General features: G+C 38.0%; 2 protein-coding genes across 8 annotated transcripts in view; one reads left to right on the top strand and one right to left on the bottom strand.

Annotated features, from left to right (window-relative positions):
• Positions 1-204: 204 nt before the first annotated feature.
• nlrc3l1 (NLR family, CARD domain containing 3-like 1) lies at positions 205-9,196 on the bottom strand. Its single transcript, XM_047379034.1, has 7 exons — positions 9,076-9,196; positions 6,133-6,379; positions 4,850-4,948; positions 4,620-4,697; positions 4,413-4,518; positions 4,089-4,323; positions 205-2,742 (listed from the first exon to the last, which is right to left on the bottom strand). Exons 2-7 carry the CDS (start codon positions 6,291-6,293, stop codon positions 1,193-1,195), a joined length of 2,229 nt encoding a protein of 742 aa, XP_047234990.1. The 5' UTR covers positions 6,294-6,379; positions 9,076-9,196; the 3' UTR covers positions 205-1,192.
• A 4,911-nt stretch (positions 9,197-14,107) lies between these two features.
• The window catches only part of LOC124876835 (connector enhancer of kinase suppressor of ras 2-like), a 46,256-nt gene continuing 37,949 nt past the window's right edge, over positions 14,108-22,414 (top strand). For 3 of the 7 annotated variants that reach the window (XM_047379849.1, XM_047379846.1, XM_047379850.1), the window contains exon 1: positions 14,109-14,599. In XM_047379849.1, the coding sequence (XP_047235805.1) occupies positions 14,536-14,599 (64 nt within the window). In that variant the 5' untranslated portion in view covers positions 14,109-14,535. Of the gene's footprint in view, positions 14,600-22,414 lie in introns of all 7 variants that reach the window. The other 4 variants (XM_047379843.1, XM_047379845.1, XM_047379844.1 and 1 more) reach the window with 3 other exon arrangements.

Below are 22,414 nucleotides of genomic sequence, written 5' to 3' on the forward strand. Positions count from 1 at the left end.
AAGGGACGATGAACACATTTCTCTCCTGTCAGCATCCCTACTTTATGGCTCCTGATGGGGACTTCAATGATGAAAATGTTAAGCTGAAATTACAGCCACCACACAAAAATATGGTTTAGTTATTCTATTACACAACTTATAATCAGTTAATCAAGAGAGTAATGTATTGGACTTCATCCAACAATAAGACAAGATACTGCTGTATAGAGTTTTAGGATTTTCTTTTAATTTGCTGATTATTGCAAACTTTAGTGATGATTCATGTATCATATCAGGAGGTAGCCCCTCAGTTCCACCCTCACGCAGGTGTAGGCCCTATGTTGGCTTTTGATTGTACAGAAAACACTGAAATCATGGTGGAGAAACAAATGGGATAACTTCTGTCAAAAGAACCAGATTAGTATACTTAAAGTCAGCTGCTTTGGAACAGCTACATAGCATTCAGTGTATATGTGTTACTGTATCAGCAATGGATTGTAGGAAAGCAGAATATTTTTGTTCTTAGAAAGTGTTGCAGTTGGAGCAATTTAGGTTTTACAGATTTCAATCCAGACCTAAATGCAACTGGGAATCTGGCAGAACTTGAAAACTGATGGTTCTAAAACACTCCTTATCCAGTCTTGACTAAACAGTTTTTAAGCATTGGCAAAAAAAAAAAAAAAAAAAGGAGAAGAACTAACAGATAAACCTCCAAACCTGCGTATTTAATTGCAGCAAAATGTGTGACTCGGGAGGGCTGAATGTTCAGTAAATGCATGCCAAGTTTGCAATAATTTCAAAAAATGTTGAAAGCTGTGTATACTTTTAAATCCATCTCACAATTATCCACTCACTTATGTCGGTGTATCCCATAAAATACCGATAAAAAGTGTTACGGCTTGAGGTAATAATGTGACAACGTGGGAAATGTCATGGAGTTTAACTACTGAAACCACACAAGATGTAGAGGGAAAACATGGAGATCTGATCACTCAGACAATATCCTGATCTCACATAAATGATCAAAAATGTTCTTATGCAGCTTATCCTCATATGCTCCTCAATTATATGAATAAGATATCTACTCAAACGAAACTTGCCTGCATAAGTGTGTCTTACCCACGACACAACGTTTGTCTTATGCTAAAGTGCACAACTTTGTCTTCTCGTGTAGTAATTAGCTGTTTAATAGTCAGTATAACCTGGAGCCAATTCAAAAGCTCACATCTCCCAACTCCTCCAGGCACCGTTGCAAGTTGTTGGATGCTGAAGGCTCTTTGACCTTCTTGATAAGAGAGACACAGTCTCTTGTTAAGTCCCCCGCCTTTGTAGGAGACTTGAGAAACGGGTGGAGAAGTTCTTGGTTGGTTTTGCAGGCCATCCCAAAGAGAAAACGCAAAAACATGTCAAGTTTCCCATCTTGAGACTGCAGACTTTTTTCCATTGCTGCCTTGTACAGATCCATTATTTTGTGTCCCTTTGGATACATGCTGAATTTGGGTTTCACATCAAAAATGTTCTTTTCCTGGTTTCTAGATGTGAGATATGCATAAAGAGCAGCCAGGTACTCCTGTACGGTGGGGTGGAGAAAACTCACCATGTCCTCATAAAACAAGACATATGGAGTTATCGTGTATTGTGTGCAAAGGCCGCTTCTGACCACTGCCTCTTTGGCAATGCTTTCAGGCCAGTTCGTGCTGGCGATCTTAAACTGGCCCTTTTCCAACATGGTAAAGGCCAATTTTCCAAGTTCCAGAAGAAAGTTCTGCTCTGCCTCTGGGCTGAGCAGATCCGGAGCTCTTGTTTTACGAAGGTGACGAACAAGCGTCAGCAACAGCTTCGTGTACATGTATGTGAGGCTCCTGGGGAGTTTTGCAACTGATCTCGTCTCTCTAAAGATGCGCTGACACTCGTCTGCCACCAATGTGCAGACCAAGGGCAGATGGCACATGATGTGGAGAGATTTCAAAGACTTGACATACTGAATGACTGTGGCTGCCTGATTTGGGTCTTTAAACCTCTTCTTGAAGTATTCGTCCTTGTTGGCGTCGCTGAAACCGCACACTTCTAGCTCGTCGTAATGCGCGTCCCACGGGGCAAAGGGATTAACTTGAGGCCGGGTTGTTACCAGGCACATGGAGTTGCTGAGCAACCGGCCTCTGAGGATGTTAACCAGGTTGATGTTCAGGCTGACACGAGAACTGGAGTCGGAATGAATCTCTGTTTGTGCAAAGTCAAACTCCTCAGTGTACTCATCTAGACCATCAAAGATAAACAAGGCATTATCTTCACCCTTCAAGCTCTCAATTTTTAACCTCTTTGTCTCTGGGTAAAGAGTCCATATTATTTCCTCCAGGGAGATTTCAGAGCTTTCAAACTGTTTAAGCTCCCTGAGTGCCAGGGGGAAGATGAAGGAGAAATGCTGGTGTGATCGCTCCAAAGCCCAGTCAAGCACCAACTTTTTGATAAACATGGACTTCCCTGATCCTGCCACTCCATGGAGAAACATCAGCCTTGCATGGCAACTGTTTAACATCTCCTGGGAGAGAGTTTCTGCTAAAGAAAGCAGTTTGTCTGGGGTCCTCTTGGTGTTCAGTTTGTCTATTTTCATGATCTCGTGTTCAATATTCGGGCCATTGTCAGCAGCAGATGAAATAAGGAGGTCCGTGTAGATGTCATCAAGGGGCATTGTCTCTCCTTCCATGATCAACTCTTCAGCAAACTTCTTCTTCAGAGCAGTGCATAATTCATAACGTACTTCATCTGAAAGAAAAAATAATCAGCTTAAGATCAAGAACCTAATATACAGAGCCGTGAAAAAAAGACTTGCACCTCTTCAGATTTCTTGTCTTTTTGCAGATCATCATACAAATTTTAATGTCAGAGAAACATGACATTTGTGACAATGAGCTGTTTACATCACCGTGGAGGACTTTGAACCATTGTTTTTAATAAAGCTATACTGGAGGCCTGTTTAAAGTCATGCCACACCATCTCAATCAAATGTAAGTAGAGTTTGACTAGGCCACTCCAAAACTACTTTTTAAGCCATTTAGCCATAGACTTGGTGGTGTACCTCAGATGATTGTCCTGCTGTATCACTTAAGTGCTCTTGGGTAACGAACTGATGGATGGATGTTCTACTCGAGGATTTACTGCTAGAGAGCAGAGGTCATGGTTCCAGGAATTATGAGAAGCTGTCAGGTCCTGAAGCAGCAGACCAACCCATGACCATCACAGGCCTTGTTTGACTGTATGATTTTTTTTGTTCTTTCTGAAATGCTTTGTTAGTTTGATAATGCATGTAACAGGACTTTCACCTTCCAAAAAGGTTCCACTTTGGTCTCATCAGTCCACAGAATATTTTTCTAAATCCCAAGAGGTTTTCTGACAAATGTGAGATGGCCCTACATATCATTTTTGGTCGGCGGTGGATTTTGCCTTGAAACTCTCCAATAGATGCCATTTTTGCAGACTTTTGGTGGAGTGATGAACACTGACCTTACCTGAGGCAAGTGGGGCCTGCAGCGTATTAGATGTTGTTCTGGGTTCTTTTGTGACCTCCTGGATGATTTGTTGAGACCCTCTTGGAATAGTTTTGGTCTGTGTTTTCTCAGTTTGTGGATATTTGCTCTCACTGTGGGTTGCTTTAGTCGTGTTGTGTTTTTGAGATTTTTAAGCCTACTTCCTGCCGTCAGATAGGTTGTATTTAAATTATTCTACAGGCTTGGCAGTAATCAGGCCTGGTTGTGGCTTACAAAATTGAACCAAAAAAAAAAATGTTGTCATTTAAAAACTGTATTTTGTATTTATTCAGATTATCTTATATTAACATTTTTTTAGATCTGAATATCACAGAATATTCTGTGATGGACTGGCGACCTTTCCAGGGTGTACCCTGCCTTTCGCCCATAGACTGCTGGAGATAGGCACCAGCTTCCCCGCGACCCACTATGGAAGAAGCGGTAGAAAATGACTGACTGACTGACTATTTAAATGTAAAAAAAAAGGCTGAACAGAAGAAATCGGAAAGGGGGAAAATACTTTTTCACAGCGTTGTATCATTTTTGTAACTTTTAATTGAAAATCAACATAGTGAATGTACTTACTTTTAGTGCACAAGGTCTGCAAAAATTCAGCCAGCTTGTTTTTACTCATGGTGACGAGAACAGTCCTGGTGATCACCACAGATTTTTCACAGCCATAAGTCTCCAGTAGTCGGTCCACAAGGCCCACGATGTCCATGCTTTGAGAGCCGCTGAAAGGCTGCGGGAAATGAGTCCACAGCTTCCACTTGAACGTTGAGAACTCCATCTGCAGCTTCTTCAGGGTGTCACAAAGAGCCTAACGGCAAAATGACAAATAAATTCATTACTTCCCGTTTGAACTGGTTTTGAAGGCCTGGTAAAGGTAACGGTGCAACATAAGCTGACCTTAAAGGTGAACTTCAGGGTCAAAGATGGATGCTTGATTTCATCTGGGTCTTGGATTAATTCGAGCTTGTTTGAGGGCTCTGCAGTGTCATCTCTGCTTTTTTCCCTGGTGAAACCCAAACATATTTAATTACATTTTAGCACAACCTATTAAACAGCTGCACACGTTAAGCTGTTGAAATCTTAACACTTGGTCACATCTCTTACCTAAGAATGATCTTTTCACAGTCATTGCTGTCAATGGAGTAGCAGCTGGAAAATGACTCTGCTCTTTCCAGCTGGACCCTGAAACCAGAAGGACCGGGACAGCACATAGCATGACCATGAAGATACGAGTACATTTCTATCAGCATAATACTCAGATTGGAATGTGAGCACCTAAAGTGATTATAAGCTTTATGCTTAAGCTTTTTGCGAGACTTTTATGCTGACTGTACCTTGTAGAAGATCCCTCCTCATCTTCCTTTTCTTCCGGGTCGTCACTATTTAATGACCCATAGCTCTCAGCTGGACTCAAAGCCTGATCCACAAAATGCCTGAAAAAAGGAGTGGTGGAAAAGTTTCTTAGTTGTAGTGGTGCACAAATCAATCGTCTAATAATTGAAATCAGACAATTTGCCATTGGTTAGCCTTGGTTGATGATCAGCAGGTCAAATATTGAAAAATCTGTTTTGTCACCCTTCCACTGAATGAAAAACTTCTCCTTTTATGGGGTCTATAAATAAACCAGCAAACAACATATCATGGTTTTGTAAAAGTGTTAGGGATAGAATAGAAAACTGCAGCTAGAAATCAACCAGTTTCCAGCTTGATCTGCCCTGACCATTGTCCAGCCTTTCTGAAACTCAAAACTTCCATTTTTTTCCAGTTAGCCAACGCACCATACGTAAGCACCAACAGGTAGCTCTAACAACATCTCTCTTCTGTGTTGAAGTTGTAACTGCTAAAGACTGCTAAAAGTCAACTTTGAGATTTTTTTGTCCTTGTTATCAAGTAATGTCAAACCCCAACTCTGCAGTAACTTATCTGACACACAGGGTGTGACATTTCCTCTGCTAACCGCAGGAAGACTGGAAATATATTTGAAAAACTAATATTTATAGTTTTTCAAACTTGAATGAACAGATCAAATCTTTACAAAAAGCAGAGATCAGAAATAATATAATAAATACTTTACATTTCTTATAGTCCTTAGAGAGAAAATCATAATTAGCACATCAGACAAAATTAGATTTACCAGTCTTTATTTACCAGTAAAAGCTAACTGGTACATCTCCAGTTGCTTGGTTTTTACAGATCATATATCTACATAACCTAATAAAGCTGTTTTTCTTGTTCTTACAGATTTTTGTGTGCATTCTGCTAAGGTTATGCTCAGTGCTTTTGTGATTACATTCAAGTGCAGACTGTCAAACATCAATACCTCCAGACTGACACTTGGACTGAAAGCAGCTAACAGTAACCCTAAAAGCCCTTGTGCTTTATTTTGTCCAAAAGTAAAGGCTGCTTTCGTTTCATTAAAGTGATACAAGTTTTGGTGAAGTGGAACCTGAGAATATACAGTGATGACCTTTGCCCCCTTCTCAATCACCGGCACACATTCTTTCCATCTCTGTATTATTCAAGCGACTATATGCATCTTTAGATCCTTTAGAAGTACCAGTTGGATGAAGCAGAGAAATACAAAGGACCATTAGAAGATAAAAAGACCTCTGCATACCAATGGCTGGTGTCCATTGGAGCTGGTCCCAGGTCAAGAGACAGTCTCCTCTCAGGAATGTAGTAAAGATCCTCATCCTCATTGGATGCACCCTCTCCTCTACCAGATACTGCATCACCAATGGAAGAGTTCTCTGACGACATGACTAATGAGTCAGCCATTATATCATATAGAAGTACACTCGACAGATGCGGTGAGCTCCAACAGAACGTTTGCCCAGTATTATCACAGGGTAACCTGTCTGTACCTGTAGAGCAGCAAGACACAAGAGGAAATATTTGTGAGGACCAGATATTCAGGTTTAATCAGCGCCCGTCTGCTCCAGGTTATATGATTTTACGTTTTGAACAAAAATAGCATGAGCATTAAAAATAAAATGGGTAATCACAGGTTAAGAGCCAACACCAATTGGTGTGCAAATATGAGTTCTGTGCATTTTATCCTGCTTTATTCAAAGATGGTGATAATAATTCTAACAGCTGTGCAACATTATTTTAAAATTCTTATGTTCAGGTTATTGCAAATACATATATAGTAATCTCAAGCTGCCAAACCCTTTAAAAATTCTATTATTACAGTGGGACCAGAAGATCACACCTTAGTCATGTCTAAACAAGGGAACCATTAACTGGTAAACAAGAGAACAAAGTGGCCACACTGGAGCAGGAAGGCAGTTTTGTACAAAATGAAGAACAACCTTTTTAAGACTACGTTGCCTGCAGCAAATTCTACTTGGTGGGCTCAGCAGCATCAGACTTCTTCATCAGGATCAACAACTTCTGATATCATAAGCCTCTCCCTAATGGGTGGGTGAAATCAAGTTTCTTTTGTTTTCACGACAAAACTTCAATAGATAACTAGAAAAATAGATCGTGTTAAGCCCACAATTATCCAGACCCCAGGCAGATTTAGATTTAAAGAGATATATAGAGTCCTGTCTCATTTCCTATCAGAAACAAAGTACTTGGTTGAATGAAAACAATTTTTAATCTAAATCAGCCAGGTGTATGAATAATTTTGGGCTTAAAGGTATTTTGTTTGTAACAAAACATATTGTTTTTTCATTTTCAAGGTACAGTTCCACACCTATTCAGAGCAAATTTTTAAATCTGTAAACTTTTAGACCAATTTTGCCAGATGTTAACAAACACAGTATGAAGTATTCTTACCATCTGGCATTAAATTAAGCCAACCGTTTCCCGTTAAAGGTCAGTTAGAATGACCAAAATGATTTACTTTTGTTAAATGCCTGAATAATGACAGAGATTGTTTTTATTACTTTCTTCAGTATGGCTCTATAAGCCTTTCGATTTGTTAATTCACAACATTTCCGTTTAATGGTGGCACACTGCTTCCTTGTGAAATCAAACTGTGGACCTCAACAAGTCTGACTCATCCATGGACACGAATGCCTAATGGTGCCCCCTTCATCTGTTCAAAGAGTTATATACATGTATAAATAACATGAGAATTATGGCTGCACAAATATCATCATCGCAATACCAGTGTATGCAATATTCTTTTCGCAAAGAAATGTTCGGAGTGCAACTTGCATTTAAATGCTAGTGTAATATTTAGCCAGTTAGACAGAGTCTCACTGCAGCAGGATGCTAAAGGTCACAGAGTGATGGAAGCACAAAATGAGAGAGGAAACAAGAAAATAGTCATACATCACCCCTGATATCATCATTACAATATTTACCAATATTATCACCATAGAAAGATTTTCTAATATTGTGCAGCCCTATTCAGAGTGTTCAGCCATGTTCAGGAAGGAGATTAGCTATGTGTCCCAGAGATGAACCTGTTTTGGTGCGAAATCAACACCACAATGATAGCAAAATACCTTGTGAAGATGCTGGCTGAAGTTGGTAAGAGACTGTCGCTATATGAAACTACCCCTGTACTGATGTGGGCTTAAAGGCCACTCAAGAGAGGACGAAGTAATTACTCCAAATGAAACATAAAAAGCAAGATAGTGATTTGTAAAGAACTCAGGAGGAAAAACCTTTATTTTTTTTTAAAGAAATGTCCTGTGATTTTTTTTTTCTCTGTCATCATTGTGGTGTTTAGCAAATAAAAATAAAACAGGAAAATTATAGTTTGATGTAATTCCAGACTAGAAGAAAACAAGGTTGAGTGTATGTAAATATGCAGTATATACATACCTGGTTTCAACTGTAAATACATTTGTGGATGGATACATTATGAACAGATTAATATCCCACAATAGTGCTAGTTTCCTGAGTTATGGGATAGCGAAAATATTTTTTAAAACATTTTCCCTAATATATTTCCTATTTTAATACTCACATAGATCTGGAAAATACTGCAGTTCCAATTTTTCCAGACTGTGTCAAGGAAACATTGTTTAAAAGGTTCAATACGTAGCAATGGGAGGATACAGCAGCACATGAGCTGTAGTTTTCACACACCAATTGAATAAATAATGTGACAGGTTGATGTGTTTTGGAGATCTAATTCTAGATGTGTACCCACTGGAGGGCAGAGTGGCAGATTGGAAAATACGACATCCTGTAAATTCACAATTAACGATTTTTTGTACATAAACGCTTCCGTTTTTCAAGAGTAGAATCATAGCTTAACGTGACTTTCAGTTAAAAGCGATTTTTATCAGATATTTAGACAGCTGAATTTATGATGCTTGACTTCACTCTTCTACATACCAGACATAAGAGACCGTGTTCTGTCATCCACTTAACTTCTCTTAAAAACCTGTTTTCTGTTAGCTCTCTAAAGCATTTAGGTGTGGGCTGTTAGGCTAACTTCCCCTGTGTACCAAAGACAACTCAGCCAGAGCCAGTTTATTCAAAACTTTGCCTAATACTGGAATAACCTATATAAATATGGAAAACCGTAGGATAAAGTATAATATACTATTGTTAATGAATAAATCACCTTTTGAATGCGAAGTAACCTTACCTCGGCATATAAAGTGGTTCCTACAAGGAAGTTGTTTTGTTTTTTTCTTATTCGCTGTCAATCTCCAAGATCACAGAACTCGACTGCCACCTACAGGCTTGAGCCATTAAAAACATCCGCGAACAGATCACCGTGAGAAGACCACCACCTGATGTCCTTTTAGTAGTCATGTCATTTAATCTCAAACTCTCCAATGCTATTTAGCATGATATCTGCTTATTCTGTGCAAAATCAACTAATTTCCCCATAACTAACTGATCTTTTTAAACATGTTAAAAACAGTGAGTGTTATTACTGGAATAAAACCTATAAAGGTCCACAGAAATGCTTTCATTGTGAGAAAGATAAAGTTACAGTAAATTAGATTTTCTTGCTAATAGTATGATTACACTGTACATGCAACAGCATTTAAGTGTTTGTATCACATACACATGGATGATATGAACTTTCTTTTTAGATGCAATGGTTTTTTTGTGTTCATAAAGACAAGGATTTGTTCCAATACATTTTACTTCACATGTGGGAAGAAAGGCTTTTATCGCAACACATAATTTGATGGTTTTATGAGCCTTAATTCACAGGACATTTATTGCTTCCCTATAAAATGTAAATCATTCAGTTTAAATCCATATAATGATGCTGCTGTTATGTAAGCCCGAGCCTGAATGTCAAGTCCCTGCGTGGTCATGCATGGGCAGTAATGTTGGAGTTTCCTTTGGGCTGCAAAATATGATTCATAAAGTTAAAAAAAAATCATGACTTTTATATGTAAGTCACATTCTCACATTTTGCACTTTTCCTCTTGCTCTATTTGTCTATGATTATTGATAATTTTGATGGTCAGTGGTAACTGTTGGGTTTCAATCTGCTACAGCAGCTTTCATAAAGACGATTGCAAATAAACATTTAATAACTACTGAGTAGACAATTATCTGTTACTCTTTTTTATATTGTTTAATTTTTATTGTAAACTACTGTATACCGGCTGCACGGTGGTGCAGTTGGTAGCACTGTTGCACCACCGAACCCCAAACATGGGGAAAACATGACTGTTAGGTTAATGCCCATAGACTGCTGGAGAGTACATTACAGTATGGTATAATAAAGTATATAGTATAACGTTGTATAACATTGTAGAGTACAGTTTACTATAGTGTGGTATGGTATAGTATGGTTTTCTATGCTATAGCAAAATATAGTATAGTATAGTACAGCCTGCTATAGCAAAGTATAGTATAGTGTAGTGTAGTATAATACAGCACAGCATTGTATAACACTGTATAATACAGTCCTACTATAGTATAGCATATCATTGTAAAATACATAATATAGTAATATATAATATAGTATAACATAGAAGAGTATAATAAAGTATAGTACAGCCTGCTATAGTACATCTTAGTATAGCATAGCAAAGAATCGCACAGTATAGTGTATATTATGACGCGGTACAGTACAGCACAGCACACAGTGGCATAGTAAGCATTGTATATTACAGTTCGGTAAAATATTGGTCAGTGTAGTACTATATACAATTGTACAATATAACATAGCATCGTATGGTACAATATAACATTACATAGGATAAAGAGTATGGTATAGTAAAAGAATTCAATATTCACACAGTTGCTTCTGTCCTATATCTTACATTTAGTAAACCCAGTATAAGTAACCCAGTGTTATTGGAAGCTATGTGTTCTCTTGACTTTCTGTCTTTATGTATTTTTTGATGAATCCTATTTATTTGTTCCAACCTTTACTGTCTTCTAGTTCGCCTCAGTCTCTGCATGATCCACACATAGTATTATGTTATCTTCCTTCCTCTACATATAGGCTAAGCTCACCAGTGTATCTGTTGTACTCATATATCAGACTATGAATTGAGCTTTTTTTAAAGCTCACCTTCACATTGATTGGCTCTGTTCTTGGAGCCTTTATAATTTGCATTGGGAGCAAATTAACATTTGACCGTTTCTAGATGCAAATGTGTCACTTGAAAACAAAGACAGACCCATTACCTACTTGAATAATGAGCAACTGGATTGCAGTACCCCACACCTAGCCACAAAGCACCTTCTAAGTCAGTACTCAATTACATGGAATCTCCTGAAAAAAGGGGCTCAAGTAATATGAATGATACAGACCTGATTTTAATACTCTTCTGACAATTTGTATGTAAAGTCCCTTAAGACAAAGCTGAATGTTTGCAATTCGAGCCCAAATCATCATATTAGTCAAACTTGAACCTTTATTTGTAAAGTTATTAACTATTTTTGTAAAATAAACATCTGTTTGTAAAGGTTGCGCTACTTAATAATAAAATAATTTAAAATTGAATTATAAATTAATATCAAACGTATCAAATGTATTATTTATGTATTTATTATCTGTAAAGTGTATTGCAAATATGACCTAATATTGAGCATTACATGAGTACGAAAAGACTTATACCCTGAAGCTGTTTAGTGGTATATATTTAGAGCTTTGGCATGTCAGCATCCTGCTTTCCTTGGTGACCACTGTTTCACTACACTGCGCTTTGTGTGATGGAGGCATGAGCAGCGACAAAGAAAACAGAAAACAGAGAAAACAGTCGCCTGTATAGAGGGTGATCAGTGCCTGGAGAAGATGTAAGGGAATTAGTATCATTGCTCTGTTCCTCTTCATTGGAAACATGTATCAAAGCCTAATTTTATACTGATTCTTTAAATCAAAAGGTTGTGCGCCATGTTCTAGCAGCATGCCTGCCATCATTGTTGCCTTGCATGCATATGTAAGTTGATCTAGACACAAAAGTCCCTCGGGTATTAAAACAGTAAGGTAAACAAACACCAATTCATGATTGCATCTTCTCATAAATGCTGCTGGCTTAGTGTTCTCTGTCAAGGTTCTTTTGATGCATATTATGATCACATTTTATTGGTCAATCTATGTCAATCACTTTTTTCTTCCATCCCTTAAATTACTCAGCTTTGTCCACTAGTGGTAGTGGTGCAGAATTACAGGTTTTGCAATCTGAACTCTATGCTGATGGCTCTTTTGTAGTTCAGTTCTCCATGTTGTTGCACTCCAAATGTACTACAGGGGAGCTACTATATTCCAATGTTCTTTAACAACCTCCAGAGATATTAATAATGTGTTTCATTAAACAAAACAATCAAGTGCATTTCAGGAAAGAGAAGCTGGAAAGAGAAGCTAAGCTCGAAAGAAAATGGACAAAAACACAAAAATTGTATGGATGTGTGGATTTTGTATTATAAACACCTACACACAAATGTGATTTGCAAATCTTAGGTTGAACACTTTATATTATTCATATCTCGGGTAGATTTTGATTTATCATTAAGTTTCTTCAATCAACAAGGGTGTTTCTCAAAACATAATAAAACAATGTAAAAAGAGTACCAATTTTGAAATAAGATAATTTCTGTATTTAATTGCATTTTACAAAAAATTGATGTTTTATATCCCTTTCTCAACAATAATTTGAAAATCTTTATCATCATAACAGCAATCAAACCCTTTCTATAATTGCTGACCAGATTTTTGTGTGTTTCCACTTGTATTTTGACTCTTTATATTTGGTGCTGAGCTCTAAGTCTTTGACTTTGGAATGCTCCCTTTTACATCACCCTAATCATTCGCTTCCTTTTCAGGTTTTTTAATAAATTCAAATTGTGGCTGGTCCACTTCAAAATCTCCCAAATTGCATTAATTCAGCATAACAAATGAAATAAATTTGCATATTTAAGAGGGTGAGGACTTTGTGAAAGCTAACGGGCAGCACTCCAATTAAAGCGGCAAAACCATGTAAATTTATAACCACAAACCAGAACAGGCCTGTAGCACAGAGTTGCGAATATTAGGCGGACTTTCCAGGTAAAAACTCTGCTCAGCAGTACCTGACCTCACCAGGCACCCTGGGCTGTTTGCCTGGAGCAAATTTAAAAGCCAACTCATGGCAAACTATCACCCTATATTTCCTGTCAATTTCTATATTCTCATTTGAACATATCCTAAAACTAAATTTTATTACAGAATATTAGACTCTCTGGAATATCATCATGGCTAATGGTGCTAAGTAGGGAGAGCAACTCTGGTCACATCCCCAGGCCTGCTGCAACGGACAGCTGCTACTTCGAAAACAACACGTTGAGAAATAAACAACATACATTTCCTTTTGACATCTATATTCTTGTTTGAACACATCCTAAAGCAGCTTTTTGTCACAGAAAATTGGCAGAATATTTAAAGAAATCCACATCTTGTTGCCCGTTCGTTCTCTCTCTGGGACATTCTGTAAAATCTACAACACTTATTGGGTAAATGCAAACAAAACACAACGACCTCTGTTCTGATTGGTCCCCTTGAGCTCTCATTGTCCAATCTGGAGAACAAATTGACAAGAGGAAATATTATACCATAATTCACAAGAGTTTTGTGGTTGTAGCCTAAGTGTTACAACCAAACAGGGCAGAGGGTTCTCAAACTGCTCAAAACTGAATTACAAATACAAGTCTATTCTACAGACACACACATATTTTTTATTTTTTTATTTTACAAATTTCCACACCTAAATAAAAAAAGTTGTAACATTTTACAGATCTAGAAACCTTAATTTGTCAGGCATTTCATTTGACAAGTTTGCAAGGCTTGATTTAAACATATATTGCTGTATATACTGCACATAGATTTATATAAAAATATTCTCTCTATGTGCATAGCCGATATTAACGACTTGTAAAGATTTAACAGGACCCCTCTTTAAAAATCTCGAACTATCCTTTAAAATTATTCATATAAAACAGACCTGGATGGATTTCTGAGGAAAGAGAAAGCTTGAAGGCACTGACTTTGATTCCTGCAGAAAAAAATAGTCTATTCACTGACAAATGACCTACGCACATACTAGGACTGAGCTGAGTCTTCGCTGCTGTCGCTTCTGTGGCACTAATCACCCGTCATACATAAAGACCTCGCCTGCTGAAGGCAGCCAGAGCTGTGACTCCATGTCTGGGGAGGGGGAGGGAGGATGCTCTGAGCGAATGCTACTTCTCCAGACGGGAGGATGAAGTGAACAGTGCGTGTTGTTCGCTGCTCTGGACGGTACTGGGATGTATTTAGGAAGAAGAGCCGGGCAGCAGAGACCCACCAGCATCACCGCCTCTGAGCCTGACATGAATGATAAGTGAAAGACCTCATTCAAAGGACCGAGCATCTGGCATCTGCACAAACCTGCCGGGCTTCACTCAGTCTCTGCTCTACCACAAATTTGGACATCTTGGACCTACCTCCATTGATGTTTAAAACCCTTTAAAGCCAGAGGGACTTTTCGTTATAGAATTGTGAATGCATTTTTTGTGTTTATTTATTGTTTTCATTTTTTTATAATTTTTAAAAAGGGAGTTGGTTGAGTTGGGTGTGTTTTTCTTTTGTGAAGCTTCAAGACAAACTTCTACCATGGCCCTGATTATGGAGCCTGTGAGCAAGTGGAGCCCCAGTCAAGTGGTAGACTGGATGAAAGGTGGGTTTTGTTGCCTAAAATTATACAATTTCCACCAAACTGTTGCAATGAATCAAGTGTTGCGCAGCAATTCAACACATTCCGATACAAACTGATCCGAGACGCCAAAAAGAAAACAAAACACCTGCTGATCCTCGCTTCTCCACCTCGTTGGCTTTTATAGAAATAGGGTTTATTTATCATAGATTATTTTGGAACAATAGCGAAGTGGATGCGATGTTCTGCAGAGCACAGCGCATCTTAACATCTCCCAACGTTTTAAAGCCCATTGTGTCCATTGTTAAATCAGAGCTCACTCCTAACGGAGGTTGGGAAAACAGCAGAAATCTAGTAATTATACTCAAATGACACCGACTTATGGGGTCACCATCTGTGTTTAGATGAAAACGGGCTAAAGTTGTCAGGAGAATGTGCGTGCATAGAATTGAAAAGAACGACCTTTGCAGCATTGTGTCAGACATCTGCTAAATGTTCATCCACAGATGTTTGGAAGTCTCCAAGTAGGCTAAATCTCAGCAGGCAGAAATGAACACCTGACTTTGGAGTTAAAGCTGTTCCTCATACTTTTCATAAAATCAATCAAACTCACTTTAGATGTAGTTTGTCACATATGGGACAACACGTTTTGGCAAGTTTTTCTCTTTGTTTTGGTATTTTCTGTCAGTCATTTAATAAAGATGGAAGCTATCCTTCCATAAACAGGCTTCATTCCCCCTGGTGACATCACAAAAGGCATAAGACAGCTGATCAAAGTTCTTTTTGCAACACCTATATGTATTTTCCTTTTATTAGCATGATTTTAAGCGATTTCATTCATTCAAATACATTTACTTGTATTCTGTGAGTACATTGCTTAGAGTTCAGAAAAAATGGCCACGGAAAACATAAAAGTGGTTTTGAAGACAGGTAAGGCAACCTGGAAAGGTCAGATTTCACAGTGAAACGATCATTTCAAACCAAGTAATCAAAAAGGCCTAGTCTGTGTTAAATAATTTTCTTGCAAGACTGCGCCATCACCTGCTACTTCCACTAAAAAACAGATTGCTCGATACCTGTGCCTCTTGTGATGTCATCAACAGAAATACACACAAAGCAGAATTAGTTTTTTTCTTCAGTGTGCTTTTCAGTTAGTGAAAAAAAATACAACAGTGGATAACATTTGTTAAACTATCATAGGACAGACAGAGCCCGTGTACAGTTCCAAAGTTTATTCGTACAAAGCTTTTATTATTATGATGGGGGAATCCTCTGACTAGCAGAATAATAAGCCTGAAACACAAAGATATACATTTCAGACTGGTAATGAAGCGCTCCTGAGGCCATTTTCTATGCAAGAAATATTTATGTTTAAACTAATCCGACATGTCATTACTAAAAGCCTGGAAATTTAGAAATGTTGAAGTTGTTGTGATTAATTTGTCACTACCCAGCATTGGTAGCTCTGTCAGATTAGTGTTTGCTTTGATCCAAAGATCTGTAAATGCCCCAAACAGCTGTTAGGGATTTTGCATCCTCAGCCCACTCTCTGCACAGATTCTTCATCAGCTATGCCTATATTTCTTTGTTTGCATTACAAAGTTACTCTGGCATCCAAATGTGATAGAAATGTAAGTGGAAATATGCATCCCGCTTGGAGGAAATTCTCTGCCTGTTTAGATCTGTCTTTTATTCAATAGTAATTGTCTCAGTACTGTGTATTATTCAGCAGGGCTTTGTGCTCATGTGTCAGGCCACAGGCCTCCACATCTTCATCCATACATCTGTACCGCTTCAGCACACACATGTATATAAATATAGCATCTGAATTTGCAGCTTGTTGGCCGCTGCTGCAGCTTTAGACATGTTATGGCGACATACAGGGGTTGGACAATGAAACTGAAACACCTGGTTTTAGACCACAATAATTTATCATGGGAGATGTTCAACTTCACTTTCATGTGCATCAAACCAATCTTTCACCAGTCTTGCTGTGTGTATTGGAGCATTGTCATCCTGATACACGGCACCGCCTTCAGGATATAAGGTTTGAACCATTGGATGCACATGGTCCTCAAGAATGGTTCGGTAGTCCTTGGCAGTGACGCGCCCATCTAGCACAAGTATTGGGCCAAGGGAATGCCATGATATGGCAGCCCAAACCATCACTGATCCACCCCCATGCTTCACTCTGGGCATGCAACAGTCTGGGTGGTACGCTTCTTTGGGGCTTCTCCACACCGTAACTCTCCCGGATGTGGGGAAAACAGTAAAGGTGGACTCATCAGAGAACAATACATGTTTTACATTGTCCACAGCCCTAGATTTGCACTCCTTGCATCATTGAAACCGCATTTGGCATTGGCATGAGTGACCAAAGGTTTGGCTATAGCATCCCGGCCGTGTGTATTGACCCTGTGGAGCTCCCGACGGACATTTCTGGTGGAAACAGGAGAGTTGAGGTGCACATTTAATTCTGCCGTGATTTGGGCAGCCGTGGTTTTATGTTTTTTGGATACAATCCGGGTTAGCACCCTAACTTCCCTTTCAGACAGCTTCCTCTTGCGTCCACAGTTAATCCTGTTGGATGTGGTTCGTCCTTCTTGGTGGTATGCTGACATTACCCTGGATACCGTGGCTCTTGATACATCACAAAGACTTGCTGTCTTGGTCACAGATGCGCCAGCAAGACGTGCACCAACAATTTGTCCTCTTTTAAACTCTGGTATGTCACCCATAATGTTGTGTACATTTCAATATTTTGAGCAAAACTGTTCTCTTACCCTGCTAATTGAACCTTCACACTCTGTTCTTACTGGTGCAATGTGCAATCAATGAAGACTGGCTACCAGGCTGGTCCAATTTAGCCATGAAACCTCCCACACTAAAATGAGAGGTGTTTCAGTTTCATTGTCCAACCCCTGTAGATCTGTCTGAGATGCTCATGGTATTATAACATTCAGCTACATTCAGTATTTATCGAAAAATAAAGAACAGATCAACATAGTATAATTACTTTCATTTAAGACTAAGAACCAAAAAACACTGTTAAACACAGTGATGTAAAAAAGTGTTGTCCCCTTTAAGATTTGTTCAGTTTTTGTTTTTCTATCAAATTTAAATTTAAATTTTAATATCAGACAAAGATGACTTGAGTATATACAAGAATAAGTTTTCAAATCCTGATTTCGTTTATTAAGGAGAAAAGCTATCCAAATGAAAGTGGCCCTTTGTGAAAAAGTAATTGCCTTCTGAATCTAATAATTGCTTGTGCCAGCCTTGGCAGCAATAACTGAAATGTGATAACTAGCAATCAGACTATTACATCCCTATGGAGGATCTTTGGCCCACTCCTCTTTGCATAATGATTTTAATTCAGCCACATTGGAGGGATTTTGGCCTTGAATGGTTAAGGTCAAGATGCAGCATTTGATCGGAGGTGCTTTGATTGACCTCTTTGTCTGATATTGAAAATAGTTTGATAAGCTAAAACATTAACTAGATAGATAAATCTCCAATAGGGAGATTTCATAGCATATTTTTTAAAGATATTTTGATAGACATACAAAAAATCTTTGAATAAAAATCAGCCAGTAGCTTATATTTGTAAACAAATGTATTTTTTTTTTTACAGAATATTATATATTTTTTGCTGATCTTTCCTAATGTCCATACAGCTTCAGGAATCTGTTAATTTTAAGCCCTTTTTCTGGTACATTTTGTTAGCCTTCTTTCTGCAAGCTGACTGGCAGCTCACAGCAACCTGCTTGGGTGAGGGACTTTCTCCATTACTACATCGTACTTTCTCTGGCATTTCAATAAAAGGACTTTAAACCAAAGGAACAGTGTGATAGTAAACTGTAGCTATCTGAAGCTAACATTTTAAAGCCTAGGTATTCCTTTATATCGTTCAGCAGCCCATGCCGGGTGACAAGCATCAGATCTCTCCTGTCTTAGCAGTGTATTGCTACTTGAGTTGGATGCCTCCTTGTAAATATGTGTTCATTAAAGAATCACATTGTAGAAATACAAGCTCTAAATGTCATTGAAAGAGAAGAAGAGTACAGGGAGCGAGGCGGTAATCATAGCTGAACTTTAAGATGATCTTTGAGCAGACTTAAAGAGCAAATGAGAAAAGTAGGAAGAACGACTACTGGATTCTTCTGTGACCCATTTCTGACAAGTGGAGCAGAGACCATTTCTGTGGCCAGAGCTCAGTAATGGTAATGTGAAGTGAGGGACAAAAGTGACTATGAGAGACTCTGAGGAAGAAGAAACAGCTGAGGGGGGTGGGGAGTCCTGTTAAATATCCATCCTCAAGCCCTGCCGACTGGGACCGTTTTGTTTTCAGCATTCCCAGGTTCCTTTATTTCTTAGCGCCCCGTGATGTCACAGGAGGCCATAAAAGGGAGCACCCCGTGACCTTCCCACAGTCCCACTCCCATGTCCCATCAACTTTGTTTGAGCAAAGCTCTTTGTTCCTAGCTGTGATGGAGCTGTTTAAACAGTCTCATCTTTAGAGAGAAAAGAATTGCACCTTACTATCCATATTTGTTCACAACATACCACATGAATAGCATACAACTGGAAAAACAAAGGATTGTTGCACTATTCTGCAAATTGTCTTATTTGGGGCTGCAGACCAAATCCAAGTTTAAAATCTATATATTGTCAATGCTACCCTATTTTGCAAAGAGTAGCAGTCGGATTTTTCTCCTCTTGTACTCCTCCTCACCCCCCTTGTCTGACTCACACAGTGACACTGATTACAACCACTCATATAGCTGTTTCGAATTGCTCTTTACCCCGACATTAAAAGTGGATTATCCATAATGGAGATCTGTGCATGTCGGCACTGTGCTTTTTAATTTCTCCTCTAGGTGCTGGATAATCTGACCCATACATGAAATGGACAGGAAACCTGATGTAGCGGAAACTATTATGTGCACTCATCAATTGGTGTCCTATTTAAACGTGCCATGACTGCCAAGCGGAATAGGACAGATATCTGCGTTTAATATGTAGCAATTAATCAGCCACCTTAAAGGATTTCAGTCATTATGAGTAATTAAATCTAAACATCAAATCAATAACATTACTTTCAACTATAGATGGCATTTCCATGGAGTTTTAATAGAACTTAATTTTTATTATTTTTATTTAAACAGTTTATGAGATGAAAGGGAAAAATATTACATGTAATGTCAATGCATTGATGTCTACCTCTTTCTAATGGACCAATTAAGGAAAACAAAAAGCAGGCCAGTTGTGTTAGGGTTTAAGTTTTAATAATCTAATCCACACTGTGAAACTCAGATGAAAGGATGAAAGGAAAAGATTTCAAATAAGGCTAAATAAAAGTGTTAACCTTGATTTCTTCTTATGTCTAATAATCAAGAGTTCAATATAGCTGCATGGGGCTTTCACATAAACAGGGCGGTACCACAGCAGTTTAAAAAGTCCGGAAAACAGAGACTAGCTTAATTTTTAGAAAGATACTTTGTTTTTGCTGGCATAAGTGTTTGTTTACTCCACATATTAAAATCTAGCAGGGCATTTGAAGAGGGCAGGAGCAGAAAATCCAAGTTCAAAGGTTGGTCATGCTACATATAATTTTCATTATTTACCCCTTCTACCCACCAACGTATTCTATGCAAAGCTATCAAATATTTTGCTTAATTTTATTTAATTAGACAACATTCAGAGGGTTTCATTGTATACTTCACTGACATAATGAGTCTAAGTAAACTAGGTAGAGAGACTTGATTAGTAAAGCTGTCTGTGGGCCCCCCTACCACTTGTCTGCTAGCTGAACCCGACGTGAATGCTTGATCGAGTCTGGGCTCCAAGTCCCACGTGTGTGATTCATCCACCACAGTAAAGAGATGAGATGAGGAGGGAGTTGCATGAGTATGAGGGAAGAAAAATAAGAGAAAATCGCTGCATAAGCCATACAAAAGCTGACTTCCCTGTCTTGACTTCTAAAAAGGACTGCCAGTTAGGCAGAAAGTGGCCACTTTCTTGTCACATAAACTTATATTAAAGGATGTGTGAAAAGCATTAAAATGAAAAGCATTAAAATAAATTATTATTTTATTGCCGATCTCACAACGACAGATATGTTGGAGTTTCTTACCATCCTCCTTGCTGTGCATGGTGGCAGGATAAACTTGGGTCCCTCTCCATCTTTGTTTGTCACAATTCAAGCTTTTTAAAACTTTTTAATTTCTACCCTGACTTTAGATGTGGGAACGTAGTAAAGATATCTATAATTTTCTTTAATCCACACCTATTAAACCATCTAGCATCATCCTTACCTGAGTGTTCATGTTCTCTTGTCTCTTCCATTTTGAAGAGTGGCTTCTGGGTCAAATCACAGTTATCCCCAAAGGAAACAGGAAGTCATGGGTTACCATATAAACATTCCCAGACGCTGTGATCCATAGATATAGAAGAGTAGATGCTTCATTGGTTTTGTTGCTGAGTAGAAGTGAGACATTAGCGCGCCAGCATATTGTGAGTGGTAAGTGCACTTTGAAAACAAAAGCAAGTATCCTAGTAAGTTGGGATTTTTATTGTTTAATCTTGAATGATTATAATTTATACTCATCACTATAAGCTAAGAGAAAAATTAGCAATATTTGCTGATAAAAAAACAGGTACAGCCACAATAAAACATAAGATACTTATAATGCATGGATCATCATTTACCACTTAAAACATACCAAAACAAACAAATAATTAAAACTAATTATGTTTGGTTTTATGTATTTACATGATGTGAATTACTTAAGAGGTGCAGGTGAAGCTCTGTATGAGACTATTATTATTATTATTATTATTATTATTATCATCATTATTATTATCATCATTATTATTATTATTATGAATGTAAAGACATAATGATAATAAAAATTACATTATGCTAATTAATTGTTCTATTAATTAAAAAAGAGATGTTATTATGATTTAGAAATTGATCCCAATTCTCAAAGTGGTAATTAAGGAAGTGAAAAATAACTTTTAATTACAAAAGGTCTTCATTCACACGATAGTTTTAAAAATATTTTTTCTTGAGCCCCGTTAGCAGTTATTTATCCAAACACTAAAAGAGAAAGAGAAATGGAGGTCTTGATGTCATACTTTATGTAAGATGTAAACTAAATAATGGTGTTTTGATCTATCCTCTGTAAGCTCCCTCAGTTAAAAATCTAATTAACAGCAAAATCGGGCATATAATTGAGTTCAAAATAATTTCTAGATCAAAAAACTGCATTTCCTCTATTTTCAAGGAAATCCAGCATATTTGGTTGCAGTAGATTTCACATTTTTGTGGCAGTGTGAGTCATAAAACTGCAGTCTGTGTGAGCACTCCATCAGTATCCCATCAGAGTGCAATTGTGTTGACTTCTGCATCAGAGAGATTCTTATTCTTGCCTGAGAAATGATTTCTGAAGGTTTTCTGTAATGCAGTAATAATAGATTGAATCCTTTATAAACCTGTGTTGTGTGAACGATACAGAAGCATTCCTATGTAATTTCAAATATAAAGCACCAACCATTAGTTCGAATGATTGTTCCTTTTGTTTTGTTTTAGTCTGCTGCATTTCATCAAGGATTTCACACCTGCTGCAGTGCTAAAACATGTAAAACAAGTTGTGGTGCAGACTCATAACCCTGTTAAATAAAAACTTTTTTTTCATGCTCAACGCTGAAAGTGTAGTTTCCGTGATGTTGTGGAGGGGGAATGTTTCACATTTCTTGTGTCACACAGACTGTTATTATACTTAAATGTGGCAGAACATGACCTGTGATCACAGTTTTACAGCACATATTCTG

This window comes from Girardinichthys multiradiatus, chromosome 11 (genome assembly GCF_021462225.1).
Source record: "Girardinichthys multiradiatus isolate DD_20200921_A chromosome 11, DD_fGirMul_XY1, whole genome shotgun sequence".
NCBI classification, from domain to species: Eukaryota; Metazoa; Chordata; class Actinopteri; order Cyprinodontiformes; family Goodeidae; genus Girardinichthys; species Girardinichthys multiradiatus.

Coding starts and splice junctions, on each gene's coding strand:
- nlrc3l1 (XM_047379034.1), bottom strand. CDS start 6,293: ATGGCTGACTCATTAGTCATGTCGTCAGAGAACTCTTCCATTGGTGAT. Junction 4,949..6,132: donor CCAATGGACACCAGCCATTG/GTATGCAGAGGT, acceptor TCCTTTTTTCAG/GCATTTTGTGGATCAGGCTT. Junction 4,324..4,412: donor CCCTGAAGTTCACCTTTAAG/GTCAGCTTATGT, acceptor TTTTGCCGTTAG/GCTCTTTGTGACACCCTGAA.